Raw genomic sequence first — 24,481 nt, forward strand, 5'->3', positions numbered from 1 at the left:
GCAGCCCGGATGTTATCCCCAACTTTCTTTAACCTCCCCTCCCTCAGTGCCCCTTTCCCCAATCTGATCACCCACATGATTTTCTAAAAGTGGAGGTTATGCTTGGTTTCTGTAGATCTCTTGGGTGGGACGTGATGTAGGAGCTACCTTGGAGTAATCCAGTAATTTGTCCTAGCAGTAAGCTAGAGGATGACCCCAGGATGGATTTGAGATAAATTAGCTTTCCTGTTCCACCAGCTGGCTGCTCTTTCGATGAGGATGGAGACCCAGTGGCACCATGTGAATATAGTCAGGCCCAGTATGATGATTTCCAGTGGGAGCAAGTACGCAATGATGCTGGACCCCGGTTCCCACCAGACCTGCCTCATGGTGAGCCTTTTTCTTCCTTTCTTTAAAAAAATGCTTTATTGATGCCTTATGTCTTTATGTCAGTTATATCTCACCTCTACCTCCAGATTGAACCTTCTTTTTGTGACAAAGAAAAACAATGAAGCAAAAAAACATATACAAAAACCTTGTCTCACAATGTCTACAGTATCTCTCCTAGTTGTCTTTCATCTCTCTGTCATGGGAGAGGATTTATCTTTTGTTGTCTCTTCCCTGGGATCTTTACTGGTTTTTCTGTTATTCACAGTATGATTCCTTTTGGTGTATTCCTCATTTATGTTTTGTTGTTGTTGTACATTGTTCTCATGATTCTGCTTATTTTTCTGTACTAGTTCATACAAATCTTTTCATGTTTCTCAGAATTTTATTACATTCATATGTCACCATTGGTTCAGCCCAATCAGTGGACCACCACTTTGTTTTCAGTTCTTTACTACCCTAAAAAGCTTTGTTATTAATATATTGGCATATATGGGAACGTTTTTTCTTTCTTTGACTTTCATGAGGTATATACCTGGGAGGGGGGTGGGTTATTCAGTCAAAGAATGTAGGCAATGTAGTCATTTTTCTCACATAATTCAAAAGCGAAATCCAGACTAGTTCGATTATTTCTCAGCACTGAGGTGAGTCATTTTCTGCTCTCCCCTCTTCCCTGCCCTATAGTGAGCCTTCTCTTACTTTCTCTCAACACTGAACCTTCCCTGACCCTCTTCCTTTCTTATCTAACGTAGAAGTTAGATGCAAACACTACTGAGATTCATAAAGGCTCAGGATATCTGCCCTGTAACGTAAACATGAAGCTGTGTAGTATCAGGTTATCGCTAGGCGAGCCTGACTTCCTCTTCAGGAAACTGCATTCCCCACTCTCACATTCATTGCCTTATCACCCCTTACCCTGGTTAATCTGGGCACAATTCTATTTTGGGTCTAGTCTAAAGTTTCCTCCAAGAGGGACAAAATAAAAGAGGTGCTCAATGTACAAACATGAATCTGGTATAGTATAGGAGAGTTGTTCCTATTTAAGGAAGCCATGATAAGCAAAGGAGAATCTTGGCAAACATTACAGAATGACCAGAACAGAACTTTGTAGCTTGCTTATTACTGCCAGTGCAGTTAGCTGGGAGTCAACATTCCAGCCCCATTTGGACATAAATAGGTTTTACAAGACTTCTGATTAGCCATGTTACATTAGACAATGCATGCCACCTCCTCCCCTGGTGCCATCTCACTCCGTCTGCTCTCTTTTGATGTGGTCAAACTTCCCAGTGCGAGTACTTGCCCCTTGCTGACAGAGATTGCTGTTCTAGGGGGATGCCATTTCTCCCACCTTACCAGTGGTAGATGTTGCCACTATGACCAAAAGGCTTCTAGGCCTTTTGAGTTTCCACAAGGCCCTGTACCAAAGTCATGAAGACATAAAAGGCATTAGCTTGCCTAGACAAAATAGAAGGAAGAAAAAGGGCTAAGGCTCAGGGTACCCCTTTAGCATGCTCAGAGTTCTGGCTTAGCAGCGAATTATGGGACTGAACTCAGTGATGAGTTGTATATGGTCGAAAGCCAGTCCCTGAGAAATCCCACATGGTCCCCCTGACAGCAGGAAGAGGATATTTGTCTGTGGGTAGAATGGCTCCCATTACACTTGCCTGGAGCTTTCCCTGACCCTCTTCCTTTCCTGTCCCACAGTGAAGTTTCCCAGATTCCCCATCCTTGCTCCATCGCCTTTTCTCTGATCCTCTTCCCTGTCCTGCACTGAACCTCCTCTAATCTTCCTTCCCACCCCACAGCGATCCCCTCCTAATCTCCTCCCTTCTTTGCCCCAGAGTAAGCTCACTTTGTTTCTCCACTGTGGGAACCTTTTTGGGTCTTTCCCTGCCCCACAGCAAATCTTCCCTGATTGCCCCTCATCTCAGCCCAAATGTTCTGCTGGGAACCTTGCCTGATTCTGCTTCCTTCCTGTCCCCCTGTGAGCCTCCTCCATTTCTTCCCTTTGCCCTTCCATGGACCTTTCCCAACAGGCAGGTGGTGTGATGGAAAGAGCACTGAAGATGGGAGACATATTTACTACCTGTGTGACAGCAAAGGACTTTCTTTCTCTGAGCTTCATTTTCTTCATCTATCTCATGAGGGGTTTGGGCTAGGTGATCTTTAGGGTCCTCTCCAGCTCTATATGCCTGGTCCCCTTCATTGTTTACCACTCCCTTCTTAGTCTTGCCCCATGATGATGATCAGGGCCAGGGAACTTTTCTCATACCTCTCCTCTTCCTCCCTCATTGTCTTCAAGCTGTCCATAAGCCCATGAACCCTGTTTCCATCAGTGGCTGTTCTTACTCCTACATGGTCTTCCCTGCTCCTTCTCTTTTTTGGGCCTCCAACACCCCTCTCCCTGAGGATTCTCCTTCCTTCTATAACTCCCTAGCATACAACATTTTCTGCTCAAATTCTGATCCCTACTCCCCCATCTAATGCCTGGACTCATAGCCCTTATGTGTTATCTTCTCCCTTAGAATGTAAGTTCTTTGAGCTCAGGGACTATTTTGCTTGCTAACATTTGCATCTCTAGCACTTAGCACAGTTCTTGGCCCACAGTAAGTGCTTAATAAATCCTTTGTTTATTTATTTCATAGATGGTGTGCCTGACCTCAGGACAGCCTCCCCCACTTTTTGAAGGGAAGGATAGAGTTGCCATCACTATTTCTTCCTTCAGGTGCCCTCTGAGCTTGAGAGGATGAATCATGCAATCCCAGGTTCTACTCAGGCCTAGGTCTGATCAGAATTTGATGGCCTTGGTGGAGAATGGGTATGATGACCAGTCCTGCTTGTGTCTCTCCATGTTCTGAGATAGAATCTTCAGCAACCTCTCCAGGGCTAAGTTTGGGGTTCAGCCATCACCGTTATGCTGTGGTCATATCACAGAATCACAGAACTGAGAGCTGATGAGCCTTCTCTGAGGCCATCTTTTTCCAAACCATAGCCAAAAGGAATCCCCAGAATAGCATACTTGACAAGTGGTCATCCAGCCTCTGCCCGAAGACCTGCAAGGAGGGTGAACCACTCCCACCCCTCCTCTTGGGGCGGCCCAATCCACTTCGGGGCAGCTTTCGTTGGGACGAATGTTTTCCCGACATCAAGCCTACACTGGCCTCTTGGAACCGTCTACACATTGTTTCTTCACTCTAGAACCAAGGAGAGCAAGTCTAATCTTTCCACCTGCTGGCCCTTTAGATAGCTGAACAAAGATATCATGCCTACCCTGAGCCTTCTTTTCTCCAGACTAACCATTCCTAGTTCCTCTAAGGGATCCTCATGTGGCATGGCCTCAAGGTCTGTCACCATCCTTGGCTGCCCTCCTCAGGCTTCCTCCATCTTATCAAGATCCTTCGGCTCTGATGCCCTGTTGAATTCTGACTTCCTTAGAGACTTGCTTACTGCATGCAGCAAGCCTCAGATGTCTTTCCAGGCACGTCAGAAAGCATCATAGAGCTTCAGAGCTGGAAATGCCCTCAGAGGGTAACTAGCCTAATTTCCTCATTTAAATAGATGACCCAGATTGGGGCAATTGAGTTGCCTAGGGTCATCCAGCATAGTCAGTGGCATGGTTGGGAACAGAACCCAGGTCTTCTGATTCCTAGTCTGTGAGTCTTTTCTGCTCCATCATACTGTATTTTAGAACTTTCTGCAATGCTTTCTCCCCCTATTCCTCTTCTCCTTGTCTCTCCTTCTCCTTTTCCCAGAAGCTCACAATTGTGGAGCCTTGGAATCTGATTAGGCAGCCTTTTCTTCCTTCTGAAAATAATTTGGGCCCTCTTTTTTTACTTTTAACATTTTTTTCTTGATATCTTTTGTTTTCACATTGCCACGATTTCCAAATATAAACCTCCCTCCTCTCCCCTACTGAAGGAACCATCCCTTGTAACAAGGGATAGAAAAGAAAGGGTGTAGTGTGTGTGTGTGTGTGTGTGTGTGTGTGTGTGTATGTGTGTGTATAAAGCACTTCAGTAAAACTAACCAACCGATTAACTGAGTGTGACAGTATATGCATGTTCAACATTCATAGCTTCTCAACCCTGCATGGAAGTGGGGGAAACCATTTTCTCATCTCTTTATTGGGAATTCCTTTCTCTCTTTCCTTCTGCTCCTGCTTCTTTCCCCTCCCAGACTGGAACTTATCTTGGCTGGCACTGGTAACCTGTTAACATCCCACTTTTCTTCTTCCTCTTCCATCCTCATTAGGGGTAAGGTTAGGGATGCCCAAATTCTCCCCCCAGGAGTTCTAGTGGCTAGGTCCTTTTATTAAGGGGATTTGTTCTGTGAAGTTTGGATTCAGTCAAAGGGCTGCACTTAAGGACCGAGAGGGCCGCATGTGGCCTGGAGGCCGTAGGTTCCCCACCACTGAATTCTAGCCTGTTGGGAGGATAAGTTATACCCCTAGAATAGCTAGAGGAAGTCAGAGCATGACTCTGTGTTCCCTAGTATTTTGGGGACTAGAGTCAAGGAAGATCAAAGCAGGATGGAAAGGGAAGGCAAGGGGTCATTGATGACACCAGGGCTAGAGCCTAGGACTCTGATGAATCAGTAAGGGAAGGAGCCAGAGATAGGAAGGGCTGTTTCTTATAGAGAGGAAAAGAACAGGAGGAGAGAAGGGGAGAGGGCTGTTCTGGTTCCTGGGTTAGGGGCTAGGATGGTAGAAAGGAAGTCAATGGGTTCATAAAAAGAGAATACAAGTTTGTTTAAAAAAATCAAAATCTCTAAGCCCTGCCCACTTCCCTCCTGACTCTGTAGTCCTTGCCTTGGAGGAATGAATGAAATTCCCTTCCAGGGGTGTCTCAGGGGAGCTCTGAACTCTGGAGGTACAGGGGCTGAGATGAAAATGAGTTTTTGTTGGATGTCTTCCAAGCCCAGGAGTCAACTGGGATAGCTCTGACTTTTGGCCTCTTGCCACTCGCCTCTTCCCTCCTGGGTGGCTTCCTCAGCCACTGATCACCTCCTGCTCTCCTCTGGCCTCACTCCAAGGAGCGATGGCTCCTTGTCTTCAGATCACTTCCCCTATCCCGGGCCCAGTTGGGGCCTCCCTAGTTGACCCCATTTCAGCAGTAAAGGTCATACCCCAGAGAGGTGGACCTGTCTCTCTGGGCTCTCCCCAGGAAGGACTTGTCTTTTAATCCCCCAGGAGAACTAGGACCCCCAGCTCATAGCCCTGAAGGATTGCTTCAGTCTGACCTTGCTAGAGCAGAAATCACCTGCTCCAGGTGGTTCAAGATGAAGAGGCTCATATGCATAGCTGGGATTGTGAGGGACAGCTCTATACATTGGGAAAAGTGCTGGAGAGATGGAGGTTGGAATTCCAGGCCTGCACTTACAGTCTGTGTGACCATGGCTAGCCTCTGAAACTCTCGGGGCCTTGGTTTCTCTCATCTGTGAAATGAGAGGTTGGATTTGATGATCCAGTTAGGTGGAGCTGTGGATAGAGGGCTGGCCTTGGGGTTCACAAGGTCTGGGTTCAAATCCTGCCTCAATGACTTACCATCTGCATGACAAGTCATGCAGTTCTGAGTCTCAGTTTCCATGCTCATGAAATGGGGATAATCATAACATCTATCTCACAAGCCCATGAGGATCAAAACAAATGAGATAATGCACTTTGCAGGCCTTAAGGTGGAATAGAAATGCTGGCTAGTACGTAAATGCCAGCAATCTCTTAGATCTCTCCCAGTTTAAATCTAAGAGCCGATGGTTTATTGCCAAAATATACAGGAATCCTCTGGTTCCTGTCTCATCCTGTCAGCATTTCCCTTGACTCCTTCTTCCCTGACTTCCTCCAGACCTTCTTTGTTTCTCCTCTGTGGCCCCCTAACCCTGTCTCCCTGAAGCCTTCTTAGCTCCCCAGTGCTTAACACAGTGCCTGGTGCATAGTAGGTGCTTAATAAATGTTTGTCGACTCTGTTTATTGACTTAGTTTTCTCCCCCTTCCCCCATCCCCAAATTGTGAATGTTTCTCATTCTAGGTTCTTACCTGATGGTCAACTCTTCCCAGCATGCTGCTGGTCAGCGAGCCCACGTGGTCTTCCAGAGCCTGAGTGAGAATGACACCCACTGCTTACAGTTCAGCTACTTCCTCTACAGCCGGGATGGGCACAGCCCTGGGACCCTGGGAGTCTATGTGCGCGTCAATGGAGGCCCCTTGGGCAGCGCCGTCTGGAACATGTCTGGCTCTCATGGCCGTCAGTGGCACCAGGCTGAGCTGGCGGTCAGCACTTTCTGGCCCAATGAGTACCAGGTGAGCCGACCACGGGCGCTCAATTGGGGAGCAAGCCTTAGAGGTCTGGCTATGGCCAGGCTGTGGCCCCTTGGGGTTAGAGGGCAGGCAGAAGGGGTTTGGGGTAGACATGGAAGTAGAAGGGCTGGGACAGAGGCACAAGGTATGAGATCCTCAGTTCCTTCAGGGAAGGAGCATTTACTTGCATTTCCTACCCCCCAAATCCCAATACAGTGCTGTGCACCTGAGCATTTGTCAAGTGGATAAATGAAAACCCATGTGGCTTATAGTGGTCGGAGGAGGAGCTGAAGGCTTTGGGGAGAGGGGAAGGAGCCCTTTGCTAGCAGGGATTGCTTCATTCTTTGCACTTGTATCTCTAGCACCTAGAGCTGTACCTGGCACATGGAAGATGCCTACTAAGGGCTTGATGATTAATTGATCGATGGTGGGGCTGGGGGAGGGGCAGAGGCCTAGACCATGAGCTCGGGTCCCTGCTTCCCCAGGTGCTGTTTGAGGCCATCATCTCCACTGACCGCCGAGGCTACATAGGCCTAGATGACATTCTGCTCTTCAGCTACCCATGTGGTGAGTCCTCCAGGGAGTCCGTCATTCCTTGGAGAGGTTGCTAGGGTGGGATGTAGAGGGGACTGCCCCCTGGGGGGCAGAGAGGAGCCTGGCTCTTCCATCCTGCCTACATACCCCATCTTCACCGCCTTGTGACCCTGTCCCCTCTCTCCAGCAAAGGCCCCTCACTTCTCCCGTCTGGGCGATGTGGAGGTCAACGCAGGCCAGAATGCCACCTTCCAGTGCATGGCAGCTGGGCGGGCCTCGGAGGCAGAGCAGTTTCTGTTGCAGGTGAGAGGCTTTTCTCATTGCCCTTCTCCTTATCACTCTGCCCCCACCATAGGCCATCTGGTTCTTTCTTTCCTTGGCGGGCAAGGCAGCAGGCTGCTCCTTGGGTTCTCCTTCCTCCTCCCAGAGTGGCTGTTCACTCTCCTCATTCCTGGTGGGCTGGTCCCCCAGCAAATTCTCTTCCTTTCTGGTGGTCAGGGCTCTGGGCGGGCAGGGTAGTCACCAGGCTTACTCTCTTTCTCCCCTAGCGCCAGGGTGGTTTGATGGTCCCTGCTGCCTCTGTGAAGCACATCAGTCACCGCCGCTTCCTGGCCACATTCCAGCTGCCCGAAGTCGGGCGGGGGGAACAGGACCTCTATCGCTGTGTGTCCCAGGCCCCACGAGGGGCAGGAGTCTCCAACTTTGCAGAGCTCATTGTTAAGGGTCAGTGAACCCCTGAGGTGAATTAGACCTGGGGGATCTAGGTCAGACTGACGGATCTGGGAGAGTCAGGCCTAGAGGGTGGCCTCTGGGTGGGTTAGGGTCAGTGTATGATTGGGGGAGGGAGTCAGAGTCAAAGGGTATCTTCTTGGTTCCTCTCTGGGTTATGTCCCCCTGCACTCCCCCGATCCCCTTAGGGATTCTAGAGTACCAGACATGGGCAAGAGGTGGCTGTGGTTTCTCCCACACTGCCTTTTCCTGCCTACCTCCTCCTGTCCCCCAGAGCCCCCCACACCCATCGCACCTCCCCAGTTGCTCCGGGCTGGCTCCACCTACCTCATCATTCAGCTCAATACCAACTCCATCATTGGTGATGGCCCCATTGTGCGCAAGGAGATCGAATACCGTATGTCTCGGGGCCCATGGGCAGAGGTGCATGCGGTCAGCATGCAGACCTACAAGCTGTGGCACCTGGACCCCGACACTGAATATGAGATCAGCGTGTTGCTCACCCGGCCTGGTGAAGGGGGCACTGGAAAGCCTGGCCCTGCGCTCATCAGCAGGACCAAATGTGCAGGTGAGTGGTGCTGGAAAGGGAGAGGAGTGCATCCTGGACCCAATCTAGTAGAAGCTATTTGTGTCTGAGGAAATTAGGCCCAGAGATATTGAATGATTTGCCCAAAGTCTCACAAGGAGTAAGTAAAATCTGAACCCAAGCCTTGTGACTCCAAATCCAGTGCCCTTTCTGCTGGGCTATGCTGTCTCTGTGGATACTTAGGCTCAACAAAATTGTAGGGGGGATGCTTAACCTACTGAGGAGAAAAACTTTTTAAGTATCCTACTGGCCTGAATATATGTCACCCTTGTAGGTAGGTGGCATTTTGAAAGTGAGAGCACTTTGAAAAGGGGGTAAAAAAGATACACACTGAAAAATAATGCCAAGTATAGAATGCATTCAAGTTTTATCCAAGCCACATTTGGAAGAAAAGTGTGGCAGAGATCAGAGGTACTATTTGCTTGTAGACTGTTAATGTGCTAATTACAAATAGTCTTATTTATTCCTTAAAGTGGGTCCCTACGAGACCTCCATTTGTTGATACTTTTTCAGCAGTTACTGTTGGTATTTGAAATTAATGAGATTTTCCCTAATATTTCGAAAGACCCATGATTTCCTGAGTGGGGTATTCCCTGACACAGATCGCCATCACTTTCTGTCTGAGAAAAGGGTCCTCTTAAGTTGCTGGGGTCAGTCCCTTTTCCCCCAATGTCTACTGGTGGCCAAGTTTCTGGTGATGTGCATCAACTGCCCTCAGCTGGGTCACTGCTCAGTGATTGGCTTCAGAATTGTATCTGAAGCCTTCCCAGCTCAGCTGGTTCTGGCAGAGCTTGGGGCTCAGCTGGTTCTGGCAGAGCTTGGGGCTCAGCTGGTATGGCCTTTGAGAGGGTCTTCTCCATGAGACCGTGGAGGCTGCTGTAGAGGATAGAAATGGAATTCCTTTGAAGTGATTCAGACTGGCCTTCCCCACCTTAATCTGACCCTGGGGTGGTGCTGTGTTCGTGGTGGTTCTTTCTCAGCATCTAAGGGCAGTACCTTCCTATATTTCCTTCTGGCTGATCAGTTCTCTCTCTCCCCCCACCCCTTTCTCCCTGTATTCTTCCCCATCTTTCCCCCTGCCCTTTGGCCCCATCTTTGTTCCCCAGAGCCCATGAGAGCTCCCAAGGGTCTTGCCTTTTCTGAGATCCAGTCTCGCCAACTGACCCTCCAGTGGGAGCCCCTTGGCTATAATGTCACCCGCTGCCACACTTATACTGTGTCCCTGTGCTACCGCTACACCGTGGGCAGCAGCCACAACCAGACTTTTCGGGAGTGCGTGAAGATGGAACGGGGCACCAACCGCTACACCATCAAAAACCTGCTGCCCTACAGGAACATCCATGTGAGGCTCATCCTGGCCAACCCTGAGGGAAGGAAAGAGGGCAAGGAGGTCATCTTCCAGACAGACGAAGATGGTAAGGCCCCCGTGGTTCTGAGTGGCCTGGTCCTACATGAAGGGGGCCGCCAGAGTATTGGTGGAAGTCTTGTTTGATGAGTGCCTTGGGTCAAGGACTGCCTGCCTGGCAGTGGTTGAGGATGGGTCAAAGAGCTAGAACTCAGTAGTAAAATGGTCAGCAGCAGGACATTTGAGAGCTAGCTCACCAGGACTAGGAGGCAAAGAGTGTGTCCATTTGCTCTCTTGTAACTCTCCAAGGTACTTAATATGCACTGAGTTCTAAACGAACCTACATCTGCAAACATGTATTTACCTTTCTTTGTATTTCCAGGGCTTAACACAGTGCCTGGAATACATACAGTAAGCACGTAATAAATGTTTATGGATTGATTGGGAATATGTAGCAGAGTGTCTGAAGCTTGTGGACTGAATGATATGCTTAATACTGACATATTAAGTGCCTACTGTTTACAAAACATTACACTAGCTATTGAATGAGATTCAAAGTTTAAAGAAGTCACTGTAGTTCTTTGCTAAATCTACCGTGAATCAATCAATAAGCCTTTAGTAATGACCTGATATGTGTCTAGTACCGTGTTTGACATCTCAAAAGGGCCAATACCACACACTTGCACCCCTTTTCCTCCATTCATACAGCCACCTTAGCTCATCACCCGTCATCTGGATTATTGTAATGACTTTGCTGATTCTGGTCTTTCTTGTCTAATCCATCCTCCACACAGCGCTTTAATGGTCATTTAGTAAACATTTGTTGAAATTATTGTGTATTTATTGAATTTCTGAAGTCACACATCTAATCATAGTACTGCCTTGCCCAAGAATCTTCAATGGCTCCCAGTTGTCTCTAGGATAAAATACGGAGTTCTCAGCCCGGCATTGCAGGTTCTCCCACTTACTTTTCCCATTTATTTCATAGAACTCCACCTTCACAGTAGACTAGTTGTTCTCTGCCCTCGACCTTTCATCTCTAGCTTCAGTGCATTTGCATCATCCTTTCCCCATACCCGGGACACACCCCCTCCTCATCTCTGCCTCTTAGAATCCTTATCTTGCTTCAAGGCTCAGACTAGGTGCCACCTCTTCCATGAAGACTTCAGGTATCTGTGCCTGCTCCATCTGCCAATTGCTTTGCATTTACTCCTGTATGTTGTTGTTGTTGTGTTTTGACTTCCAGGAGCTGGCCACCCTCCAGCACATTTCTCAAGGGTAGGACTGTTTCACTTTTGTCTGTGTTTCCTCAAGAGTTAGCACACTAGGGTGTATACAGTAGGTGCTTACTTTACATTTATTGAATTGAATGGGAGACAAGGTCATTGCTCTGCCTTTTTGCAACTTACTGTCCAGTTGGTCAGACAATAACCATAATGATAAACCATAAAAGCCAACATTTTGGTAGTGCTTTATAGGTTTTACTAGGCATGTGCCTCAGGGCAGCTATGCCAACTAATTGGTACAAGCATCATTGTCTTTATTTTACCAAGAGGGATACTGAGTCTCAGAGAGATTGTGACTTGTCACATAACGCTAACAAAGTAAGCTAAGCCAGGCTTCAAAATACAGGTGCCTTGGGTCTAAGTCCAACCTGCTTCATTGTCCCCCATGGTTTAGGTGTGTGAGGGAACCATAGAATTCCAGCATCAGGGAAGACTTCAGAGGCCACTAGTCTAGCCCAGATCTAAATAATCAAACAGTCAGCTGGCATTTACAAAGTCCTACTCTGTGCCAAGCCCAGTGCTGACCTCCGTGAATACAAAGACAAAAACAGGACAGCATCCCCTCCACTCGTACCCATTTAACAGTTTTCCAGCCTTTGCTTAAAGCCCTCTACTGAGGTCTCTAAGGTATAAGGGAAGATATTATTACAGATGAGGAAACTGAGGTTTAAAATGAATAAATAAAAATTATTAAGTGCATACTATGATATAAATACAAAAATGAGACAGTCCCTGCCTTCAAGGAGCTTACATTCTAATAGGAGCAGATACACACACACACACACACACACACACACACACACACACACACAAAAGACTATCCAAGGAAGGGTATTTTGGTTTGGAAAGTTACAGGGATGCTGAGAGTGGAGCCCTGCCATAGGGTTGGTAGATTGATATACCCTTTCAAAAACAATAGCAGTATTGATTGGATTGTGGAAAGCCAGGGGAGGGAGGCAGAGGCTTGGGGTGGAGGGTGGGTGTGTGGCTGTTGAGGAAATGGCCATGGAATAAAGAGAAGAATGATGATTTTGAGAATTGGCCCTGGATAAAGAGCTCCTGAGCTTTGTAGCAGGCCTTCTCCTTAGGCAATCAAATGTACTTGTTAGGCTTCTGGAGTTATGGAGTCTTTATATTCTCACACAGTCTTATTGTACATGGTCCTTGTTGAGGTGGCTAAAAGGGTGGAACTCTGAAAACCTGAGTTTCAATCCTGCCTCAGACTATGAGATTCTGAGCAAGTCCCTGAGAGAGGTCTTGACCTCAGTTTCCTCATCTGAAAAGCAGGGTTAATGATAGCTCCTCTCTCACCGGATTGTTGCGAGGGTCAAATGATAGCTGAATAAGTAAAGTGCTTTGCAATCCTTAAATGCTGTAGGAATATTAGCTCTTATTTATTATCCCATGGTCTTTAGGTTACTATATGGCCTCTTAGATGGTCATGTATCCTATAAAGAAATATGACATAAAAACTAAAAGACATCAATAAACCTTCCTTTGAAAGGATTGGCCTCAAATCAATTACTCCATCAGTAAGAATTTATTAAGTGCTTACTATGTTCCAGGCACTGTGCTAAGTAAGCCCTGGGGATATGAAAGAAAATTAAAAAAAAAAACTTGTCTCTGCCCTCAAGGTGCTCACATTCTAATGGGGGGAGGGAACATGTATAAATCAGTGCACACAAGATAAATCCAGAGTAGGTGGGACAGATACTCACAACTGCATATAAAATGAATAGATGCAGAGTATAAGTGCCCCATATAAATATCTGCTTACACACATGCTTGCACAAGACACACATGTACATGCGTACATTTACATGGCACATGCACGCAATGCAATACATGTACACAGTGCAGCTCCTATAATACACGTACACATATGTACACAGATACGCATGTATGTAACCCTCTGCACAGCATACATCCATGTAATACATTTATACAGTACGTTCATATATACCTGCACAAATGTACATATTCACAGTATGTATGTACACACGCACATGTGTGCATCATAGATAAGCACACATATAGGTGTATATTGCCATAACACACATGTGTACGTATATATGTGTGTACACACATATACACACATATGTGTATTATATAATATATACATATACTTACACACATACATACACACATATGAGTGAATACTTACTGTTACCCCAAACCCAGCTCCACTAGGGAGCTCCTTTTCTCGCCTCTCTACCCAGCCTCCCCTGTGCCCGTCCCTTGAACAGCTAGGGGTGGCCCCTTATCCTAGCCCTCTCCTGCTTCCACCAGTCTGCGCCTGGTTCCTGGGTAGCCCAATCCCCCTCTTCCCTCTTCTTGCCTCTAGTCTGGATTCCCTTTTCTTCTCCTTAATACATTAAAGTCTGATGTGGGGCATTCTTTTCTCACTTACAAAACATCCTAGTGCCCAGATTTATTTGATCTTCCTGTTACAATTACTGTTATCGGTCTAGTAGGCTGTCCTCATACTACTGTGCTATCCTTCAGAAATAGAGACCCTAGGGCTGGACCGTGCCTTAGAGACAATCAGTCAGCAAGCATTTATTAAACATCTACTCCATGCTGGGTACTGTGCTAAGCTCTGGGATACAAAGAAAGGGGAAAGGAAAGTCTCTGCCCTTAAGGAGCTTACATTTTAATGGGGGAGGCAGCATGCAAACAATTATGTATAAACAAGACGTAGACTGGATAGATTTGAGACTGCTGAGTCCAGCTCTCTCATTTTGTACAGGGAGACTGAGGCATAGAGAGATTGAGTAACTTGCCCAGGGTCATACAGCTAATAAATGTCTGGGGCGGGATTTGAACTTGGGTTTTCTCGACTCCAAGCCCAGCACTCCATCACCACCAGTGATGTTGCTGACTGTGTGATTCGAGTTTGTTTTTCTTTCTTTGAAACAAGTGATATTCTCTTTGGTTTTGACACCACCTTCATTGTCAGCTAGATCCCTCTTCTCTCCTCTCCTTTGGGAACCATCTAGCGAGGTCCTGGGGCCAGCTCTAACCCGCTTGCTAGACCCAGCCTCAAATTTTCAGTTGGAGCATTCGCACCTCTGAAACTGGCCTATCAGGACTTGATTTACTGTCTTGTTGATTGTCTGGCCTTAAAAGAGTTAACAATGTAGATTAAACTTAAAAAGATGTGTGTGCATCCATACATTTTTTTTTTTTGCCCCCAGAGAACCTGATTGTTACACGTTTACCAATTGAGTTTGCTTCCTTTGTAATAATGAAAAAAGGAAGGAAGAAAAAAAAGAAAGGAAGGAAGGAAAGAAGAGAGAAAGAAAGAAAGAAGGAAGGAAAGAGGAAAAAGGCATTTCAGCTGATCAAACTCAGTTGACTCCCCTCCCCTCCCCTTCATTCATCAATTGAGTCTGACAGTATAGTCTATGCAGCACTCCACTCCCATAGTCCTCCATGAGGTGAGGCTTTTCAGAGGGACTTTACCAGCCGTAGCTGAAGAAAGGGTGAAACAAAGCAAACTTAGAGGCTGGAGTGTCAAAGTTTCAGGACCCAGGGATCTCGATGCTGCAGTACCCCTAAGCTGGCCATAGAGGCCAGTCCAGCTTTCTGGGCTAACTGACCAGCATGCTGCCTTAGCACACATCTCTCCCTCCTAAGCCTACAGCTCCATTCTTGTCTCTTTTCCTATCTCAAGGCTGATATCATCCTAGCCCCTCTTATCAAATTCTGGGGTTAGTGCTTCCAGGAGGATCCCTGCCCTCCACTTGAGCAAGGCTCCATCTACTTGGCCAGCCTCCTTTTGATGAATGTAACTCCTCTCTCCCTGCCAGGCTGATAGCACTCTGCCCCGCTCCCCCCCCCTGCCACTCCCCTCCCCCATTGACATATACAGTAATAACCACATACAGTTTCCATTATTATGAAGGGAAAGATCTTCAGAACTTTATATGAATCTGTATACTTCTTGCAATCTTATTTTTCCCTCTTGGCTGACATTGAAATTGGAGGGATCAAGGATAGGGATGGTCTGTACTACTAAGGGTGTTGGAAAGAGGACTGAATTTGGAGTTAGAGGACCTGGGTTCAAATTCGGAAGCTTGCAAGTGTGCCCTTGAATAAGTCACATCCTCTATTGGCCTCAGTTTCCCTATCTGTAAAATGAGGTGGTTATACTTTATTAATCAGTCAACGAGCATTGACTAAATACTTACTATGTACCAGGTGCCATGCTAGGTGCTGGAGATACAAAGAAAAAAATGAGATGGCTCCTGCCCTCAAGGAGTTTACATTCCAGTGACTATCTCTAAGCTCCCTTCTAAGTGTATGATCCTAAGAGGAGGTGGAAATCCAGGGAAAGTTAGAGGGTCTTGGTCTCTCCTCCTGGGATGCTACTTCTAATACTTCCAAAATATTCAAAGACCTCTCAAGTAAAAGGGAAATGGGGCGTGGGGGAGTTGAGACTCGGCTGAAAGCCTATGGGCTTTGCCTTGGCAGTACCTTCTTTGAGCCCTGCCCTGCTCCCTCCCTGTTATGGAGGTTGTTTCTGGGAGCTTCCAGCCTCCGGATGACACAGAGCTGGAGCAGAAGCTGCAGACGTAGCAAAAGCAGCTGGGACTCCCCTGCCTCTTGCCTTCCTTTCAAGGGATGGGCTGCCCCCTGGAGAGGCTCCTGCCTGGGCCTGGGGCCGATCCTCTCTCTGTCTGTTTTAGGCTCCAGTCTATGTGGCGCAGTAGATAGAGTATCAGCCTAGGGTTCAAATCTGGCCTCAGAACCTTACTTACTGTGTGACTATGTGTGACTATGGGCAAGTCATGACCTCTGTTTGCCTCAGTCCTCAATTATGAAATGGGAATAGTACCACCTACCCTCCAGGGTTGTTGTGAGGATTAAATGAGATCATATTTGTAAAGCACTTAGCACAGCGCTTGGCACACAGTAGGGGCTATATAAATGTTATTATTTTTATTGACTCATTCATTCATTTATCTCTATTTATCTATGTGTTCGTTCCTTTATTTGCGTATCCATTCATTTATTCATTTATCTATCTATTTATTCATTCCTTTATTTATCTATCCATTCATTCATTCCTTTATTTGCCTATCCGTTCATTTATTCATTTATCTATTTGTTCATTCCTTTATTTATCTGTCCATTCATTCATTCCTTTATTTACCTATTCATTCATTTATCTACCTTTCTATTCATTCATTCATTCCTTTATCTATCTATCCATTCATTGCTTTGTTTGTCTGTCCATTCATTTATTCATTTATCTATTCATTTCTTTTTCTGGAGGCTCCATAGTCAGTAAATAGCAAACCCAGGACTGAATTCCAAGCTCTTCTGCTTCCAAATTGCAATACTCTTAAAAATAGTTTTCAATGAATGAACATTTTTCTTTTTTTTAAATGAAATTTTATTGATATCATTTGTTTTCACATTGCCTGTCTTCTCAGTATTCTTCCCCTTCTCCCTCCCTCCTCCCGAAGAACCATCCCGCACAGCAGAGATAGATAATTTTTTTTAAAGAAAACGAGGTAGAAAAAGAAATCAAAAAAATTGATTGAGATATAGAAAAATTCTGAAGATATATGCAGTGTTCCGCATCCCTGGCCATTTTCCTCCCCCCGCCCCCCGCCCCTTCTCTCTCGTCCCTCCTCTGAGGCCAGGCTCGTTCTTTGTAATTCTGCAACATTCATTTTCATTTGTTTTACAGTTGTTCCTTCCGTTTCCATTGTCGTAGAAATTATGTATATTGTTTTCTTGGCTCTGCTTACTTTACTCTACATCATCTTTCGATGCTTCTCTCTTTGTAATGTTCTTCACTTCTTACACGAGAGAAGAGAAAGGGAAGGGATTTAGCATTTACGAAGTGCCTATTATGTGCTAAACACTTTAAAAATATTATCTCATTTGATACTCGCAACAATCCTGGAAGGAAGGTGCTATTGTGACCTCATTTTATAGTTGAAGAAACTGAGGCAAACAGAGGTTAAGTGACTTGCACAGAGTCACACAGGTAGGACATATCTGAGGCCAGATTTTAACTCAAGTCTTCTTGATTCCAGGTCAGGTGGTCTCTCCATGGGCCACCAGCTGCCTCTTAAAGCAGTAATATTCCATTCCATTCATGTTCCACATTTTGTTTAGCAATTTTCCAATCTCTAGGCATCTACTTTATTCCTAGTTCTTTTAAGTATTTATTTTCTTTCCCTCCTGCCTCCCCTGTTATTGAAAGAAAAGAAAAAGAAAAAACCCTGGTAATAAATATACATAGTCAAACAAGACAAATTCCTACTCTGGCTATGTCCAAAACCATATATCTCAATCTACACCAAGAGTCCATCACCTCTCCGTCAGGAGGTAGGTGGTGTATTTCCCCATAGCTCCTCTAGAATTGTGGCTGGTCATTACCTTGATCAGAGTTCTTGTCTGTCCTTACAATGTTGTTATTACTGTGTAAATGGTTTTCCTGGTTCTGCTTATTCACTTCCTTCTGCATCAGTTCATACAAGTCTTTTCAGGTTTCTCTGAAACCATCCCCTTCATCGTTTCTTATAGCACAATAGTATTCCATCACCTTCCTATTCTATAACTTGTTCAGCTATTCTCCAGTTGATGGGGACCCTCAGCTTGCAGTTCTTTGCCACCACAAAAAAGTAACTATAAATATTTTCTGTACATGTGAGTCCTTTTCCCTTTTCTTTGGTCTCTGAGGGTGTACAGGCATAGTTGTGGTATTGCTGTGGTCAGAGGGTGGGGGGTGTTTTCCTGCAGCTGCCAGCCATGCCCCCTTCATAACTAGATTATAAACTCCTGGAGGTTAAAAGCATGTCCCTGACCGTGTTCATCATAGGTGCTTGGTGAGTTTTTGGCTCTAACAATCATTCATAAGCCTTTCTTGAAGAACAGTTGACTGTCTGGGCTCCCTGAATAGCCTCCTTCCCCAGCCTTCCTTCCCCTTCCCTTCCCCAGCCTGGGAGCAACATCTATGCTTAAGTAGGGTGGTTCAATCCTGCTTTGAAGTTTTCGCCTAATGATTAGGGCAATTAATTGGAGAGTGCTCCTGGGTTGTGTGGATTCTGGGATGGTGTCTAGGATCAGGGTCTCCTCCCTAAGCCAAGAGGGCATGGGGTGAGACTCCTCTCTCCCCAGTCTGCTGGGAATCCCAGCAATTCATCAATCTAGGCTGGGTGGTGAGGCAGACACCATGGCCCTGGAGGACTAACTGTGGTTTTTGTGTAGATTGTTCCCTTGGGTCTGCATTTTTCACTCTGCATCAGTTCATATCCAGTGTGGCTGGACTTTTCATTAGAGAGACTTGGATTCAAATTCCACCTTGGACTCAGGTCATCACTTAACCTCATTGGGCTTTGATGTCTCCATCTGCAAAAATGAGAGTGTTGAATTCAGTGACCTCTTCGGTCTCTTTCAGCCATAGATATAGGACCTACTACTTCTACACAGGCCACCGGGAAGGGGCCAGTTCCATTGCCAGGCATTTTGTGTGCTTGGGACAGGGTTTCAAGATGGTGCCTCAATGGGTCAATATCCTCTGGGTGCTTTTCCCATTTAATATATCCCACAAGACTCAATTCATTCCTAAGTAAACTCCTCCAGGCCAGAGAGAGTAGAATTTTCTGGCATACAGGATATAGGGATTAATCAAAACATCCATTGAAAAAGATTCCATGTTATGTGGTTAAGAGACTTGGGTTCTAGTTTTACCACTGACCAGCTGTGATCTTGGGTAAGGCACTTGTTTGGGACTTTGTTTCCCATCCTATACAATGAGAGGGTTGGACGAGGTTGTCTTGAAGCCCTTTACTACCTTTAGCAGTCTATTCCTTTTAAAGCATTTTATTAATGTTCTTCCTTCCCATCCCCATCTTTCTTGCTTCCTAAAGACTCTTCCTTCCCAATAAAACCTTACCTTATAACCAAGAAGAATACTTAAGGAGAACAAATCAACATAGGGGCCATGTTTGACAATGTGTGACTTATTCATCACCTCTCTGATGAGCTGTGGGAGGCCGAGCATTCTTTTCTGCTGAGACACCTTATTCTCCATGGTGGTCCCTCACCTCATTCTGCTCCAATTTTGCTACCTGGAAATTTCCTCCTTTAATCATCCAATTTGTCCCCTTGTCTTGCTGTATTGTTCCAGGGCTGTTCTCATAGCATTTCCAACTGACTCCTCACCTTGGACCCTCCCATCTCCCATCTTTGCACTGAATTCCTTGCCTGGAATACGTTCCTTCCTCACCTCCACCTCAGAGAATCCTTCTCTTCCTTTATAATGAACCTCAAGAACCGTCTTCTGAATGAAGCCTTTTTTGATATCCCCAGGAGTTGTCCTCCCTCCTAAACCATTGTTGTTATTATTATTCACTTGTGTCTGACTCTCTGTAACTCCATTTGGTGTTTTTTTGGAAAGATACTGGAGTGGTTGCCATTTCCCTCTGTGGCTTATTTTACAGATGAGGAAACTGAGGCAAAAAGGGTTAGGTGACTTGCCCAGGGTCATACAGCTAGGATGTGTCTGTGGTCAGATTTGAACTCATGAAGATGAGTCTTCCTGATTTCAGGCCTGGCCCTCTATCCACTGCACCACCCTTGTATTTATTTGTATTTATCCAGGCAATATTTTTGCTTCATGTATTTATAGGTGTACTTGTCTTGCCCATTAGACATAAAGCTCCTTGTGAGTAAGGATTGTTTGATTTTTATCTTTAATATCCTTAGTGCCTAGCTCAGTGCCTGGCATGTAGAAATCATTTAATAAATCCTTGTTGGTTGAATAGGGCCTCTCCTGTTTTTAAAGATTTCCAGGGAAGGGAAGCTCCCAATTCATCTGTGCGAGCTTCATCTCTTTTGTTGTCAGAAAATTCCTCCTGTTCTTTGACCTCTGTCCCTCCTGATCATGGCTGGGCTAATTGAGTCTGGGTTGGGGTTTCCCTTATAGTTCCTGGAGGAATCTCAGCAGAGTCACTGACCTTCACCCCTCTGGAGGACATGATCTTTCTGAAGTGGGAAGAACCCCTGGAGCCAAATGGCCTTATCACCCAATATGAGGTAGATATACCTTCTTGAGACTGTTCCTAGGGGATTAAACCTTGGCCCTCTGGTTAGATACAGACCCATAGGTGTTGAATAGAAACCCAGGAAGGTGGGCAGAAGAAATGGGTGGATGGTGGAAGGAGCAAGAGGAAGAAAAGAAGTTGTCTTCTACAGTACCTTCTGATTCTAGGATTCTTTGGGATAGAGAGGTGAGAGGGAAGAGTTGTCTGGATTTTGGGGAGAAGGGAGATAGAAAGTTGGAGAGGTCATCCACAAAACTCATGTTGTTAGGGCTTAGTGACCTGTCTCCCTACTGTAAATCCCAGTGGTCCCTGATGGTGACAACTTCTTCTCTGTGATTTTTCCCCCTGCCTTGGTCTGTCTCCAGATTAGTTATCAGAGCATTGAGTCATCAGATCCTGCAGTGAATGTGCCTGGCCCCAGGCGCACAGTGTCCAAGCTCCGAAATGAGACCTACCACGTGTTCTCCAACCTGCATCCGGGTACCACATACCTGTTCTCTGTGAGGGCAAGGACCGGCAAGGGCTTTGGCCAGACGGCTCTCACTGAGATCACCACCAACATCTCTGGTAAGCAAATACCTTCCCCACCCACCAACCTACCCTGTGGACTGGATTTTGCCATGGAATGTAGGTTCCCGGAGAATCCTGATGAAAGTCAAACAGGGTTGGGGACCATCGTTGGGTTGGATTAAGGGGTGAAGTAGGCCCTGGATGCTTGGGTGAGGATTCATGAGGGAGGGGGTTACCCCCCAATAAGTTACTGTGCGGTGTCTAGGGGCTCAGTTCATTTCTCATTCCATTTTGGCCTATCTTTTCTGGTTTCTGAGTACATGTCTTGCTGTCCTTGGGGAGAGCTTTGTCCTTTCTACCTGGAGGGTCAGTGTACTATTAGTCCTCCTAACATAGAGAGACAGCCTGGCATACCAGAAAGCTGGTCCTGGACTACCTGGGAGACCTGGGTTCATTTCCTACTTCTAACACAGGCTGTGTAACTTTTGGGAATTAACATCTCAGAGCTCTAGGCAACCCTCTAATGCTATGGTTGCAGAGAAGGTGCTGACCTGCATTAGTAGGGGGTTTCTTTACCTAGAAGTTCTCTATACCAATGAAATCACAGATCTGGACCCTATCCCTGGCCCTTTTGGTACTTCCCAGAGGAGTTAGGAAGGCAGGGGACAGGGAAGCAGAGGACAGTGATGTCAGGGGAGCCAGAGATGAGAGTGGTCAGGGATGCTGGGGTCCAAAGTATCAGGCATTCTGGGGACTTCTACACCAGCAAAGGGTCAGGGGAAAGGAGGGTCAGAGAGGTCATGGATCTAGAGGGATCATGGAGGTTGGGGACAAAGGATCAGAGGACTAGAGACTAAAGGGTTAGAGAGGAAATGAAGGATCATTGAAAATGAAGGATCTGGGAGAATTCAAGAAAGTTCGATATTAAGGGGTCAGAGAGGTTGTAGATAGAGTGATCGTGGCGGATGAAGGCCAAAAGATGTAGGGTGGGGGACTGGACCCTGAAGGATCATGGAGGCTGGAAAATGGAGTGTTTGGGAGGCTGGAGAGTGAAGGAGTAGAGGGGTCAGGGGCCGGGGGAGTTAGGAAGGTTGGATGGTCGGGGTCAGTGAGATCAAGTACAAAGGGATCACTGAGGCTTGAGAGTAAGGGCACTAGGGACTTCAAAGGATCAAGGAGGCCAAGGATAGGAGGGGTCAGGAAATTTGGCTGTTAAGTGGTCATAGATGTCAGGGACAAAGAGGTCAGGGAGTCTGGGACCAAGAGACCGGGGAGCATGGGGACTGAATGTTGAAGGAGCCTGGAGATTAACTAATCCAGAAGGGTGGGTTTTAGGGGTGAAGAAGGCTGAAGATCGAAAGATCAGGGAGACTAAAGCTTGACATGTTTGGGAGTCTGGGGGTAGGAGGGCTCAGGAGACTTGGGTATTAAGGGAACAGAGAAGACATAGGAGTCTAGGGGACAATGGTCATGACGTTTGAAATCCAGGATGCTCTGAATGTCCTCAGACTTTTCCCCTGGCCCCTGGCTCACTCCTCCCCTTCTCTCCCTTCCCAGCTCCAAGCTTTGACTACGGGGACATGCCATCCCCACTGGGGGAGTCGGAGAGCACCATCACAGTGCTGCTGAGGCCAGCACAAGGACGTGGGGCCCCCATCAGGTAGGGCGGCTCAGTGGAGAGGGCCGGGAGTGAGTGATGCTGGGAAAAATTGGCTCCTGGAGGACCTTTTCTCTCCCAAGTCTCCCTCTGCCTGTTTGTTCTTTTGTTCCCTTTGTCCTTTCTACCTGATTACATTTCTTCTCCTTTGATTCATAGTTCCATTCTTTTGTATAACACCAGCTGCCTCACCCCTTTCCCATGTCTTCAACTCCATTTTCATCTCTGTTCCTTCTTCTTCCTGGCTGGAGACGGAAACCAGTGAAAAGAGATTGTTTCCTGAAGGCCCATGATTGGGAAGGAAATAGGGTAGGGTTGGGTGGAGGTCATTTTTCCTCTGGAGGTTTTGGTTGGTGTGGTGTTGTTTGGCTCCAATCTTGTCTTTATGCACCCCAGTCACTGGGGACTCTGGTCCCTGAGGTTTCAGTCACTCTGAATACTAGTCCCTGAGGATGGTGGTCTCTGAGAATACTGGTCATTGTCATGGACATTGGTCATTACTGATCCTAGTTGCTAAGGATCATATGGTCATGTTATTCACTATGGATCCTGGACTCCGAGGATGTTGGTCAATCTGAGTACTATGGACACTGACTGCTGAGGCTGGTGGTCACTGTGGACCCTGGTTAGTAAGGGTACTGGTTACTGTGGACCCTGGTCATTAAGGGTATTGTTTACTGTGGACCCTGGTCAGTAAGGATATTGGTTACTGTGGACCCTGGTCACCATCAGTATCAGTCACTGAGGATGTTCACTGCTGTGAACACAGGCCATGTTCACTGTAGACTCTGGTCACCAAGGATGTTGGTTACTATGGACATTGGTCATTGAAGATTCTAGTCCCCTGGGCTTTGGTCACCATGGTCAACTTGAGGGAATTGGCTACTGAGAATATTGGTCACTGTGGATCCTGGTGACTGGGGATGCTGTTTATCATGGACTACTGGGGACATTGGTCACTGTGGACATTAGCTGTCGATGATGTAGGCCATTGAGCAAGTTGATCATTAGGAATACTGGTTACTATGTGATCACTGTCAATACTAGTCAGGGAGGATCTTAATCCACTGTGGACCCTGCTAATTCTGTTCATTATGGATTCCTGGTTTGCAAAGATGGTAGTCCCTGTAGACTAGCATTGAAGATAGCATTCCTTTGGACTCTGATGACATCGATCCCTGTCGATATTAGTCACTAAGTATGCTGACCATGGTATATTAGCAATAGAAGATGCTGGCCACTGGCTGTTGGGATGTTAGCTAATGAGGGGATTGGTCACTTTGCATGTTGGTCATGGAGGGCTCTGATCACTGAGTATGTTGGTCAATGGGGTGCTGGTTACTCCACATGTTGGATATGGAGGACACTGATCACTGAGGGGCACCAGTCAGTGTAGACATGCCAGGTACTGGACATTGTACACTTTGGGAGAACTTGCTTTTCTCTATGTATTTCTTTGCTGCTATAGAAACAGGGTGAGGCTTCTAGCTCCCCTTCTCTAACCTGCTGGAGTTGAGGGGATGGGGGTTGGTAAAGTATGTAAGGAGGTAGGAGACCACAGGTTGTGTGGTGGAATTGTGTTTGAGATGGGTGTCTGGTCATGGGGTGGAGAGCCACCCAAACCTGGGGAAGGGCACCAGGTGGCTGCCTCATTTGTGATCAGGAAGATACTTCTTTTCACTTACCTGCCCCCAACTCATGAGAGAGGGTTGGGTTTGTGGGTTTTTTTTTTGGTTGTTGTTGTTAAGAGGGCTGCTTCTGTAATAATATTAATATCATTATTTATACTAGTGATGACAACACTGGGGGGCAGCGCCTATTCCCCACTCTCCCCATTGCCCCCAGAGATGGTAGCAAGTGGTGTCTGGCTTGTTACCATGGAGACAGGGATGTAGGAGAGCCTCTCATTGGGTGAGTTTTCCCAGCCACAGGGCAAGAGAGAGAGAGAAGCTTGAAGCCATCCCTTGGAAGGGCAGACTGTAGTGAGGCTGGCCCTCCTTTGCACAGCCTGCCCTGATGAAGAAGGGACAATGAACTGGTTTTGTGGCTAATCTGCATAGACGTTCTCCCTCTCTGACCCTGAACCTCTCCCACCAGATTGCTTTTCT

At 46.6% G+C, this 24,481-nt stretch overlaps 1 protein-coding gene across 2 annotated transcripts in view; it reads left to right on the plus strand.

The window, feature by feature from the left end:
- Positions 1-237: 237 nt before the first annotated feature.
- The window catches only part of PTPRU (protein tyrosine phosphatase receptor type U), a gene marked incomplete at its 5' end in the record, with an annotated part of 79,167 nt that continues 54,923 nt past the window's right edge, over positions 238-24,481 (plus strand). For both annotated transcript variants that reach the window (XM_036744566.1, XM_036744567.1), the window contains 10 exon segments: positions 238-369; positions 6,390-6,661; positions 7,144-7,225; positions 7,380-7,495; positions 7,741-7,915; positions 8,196-8,489; positions 9,614-9,922; positions 20,089-20,198; positions 20,572-20,773; positions 22,274-22,376. In XM_036744566.1, the coding sequence (XP_036600461.1) occupies positions 238-369; positions 6,390-6,661; positions 7,144-7,225; positions 7,380-7,495; positions 7,741-7,915; positions 8,196-8,489; positions 9,614-9,922; positions 20,089-20,198; positions 20,572-20,773; positions 22,274-22,376 (1,795 nt within the window).

Source organism: Trichosurus vulpecula, chromosome 2, assembly GCF_011100635.1.
Source record: "Trichosurus vulpecula isolate mTriVul1 chromosome 2, mTriVul1.pri, whole genome shotgun sequence".
In the NCBI taxonomy this organism is placed as follows: domain Eukaryota; kingdom Metazoa; phylum Chordata; class Mammalia; order Diprotodontia; family Phalangeridae; genus Trichosurus; species Trichosurus vulpecula.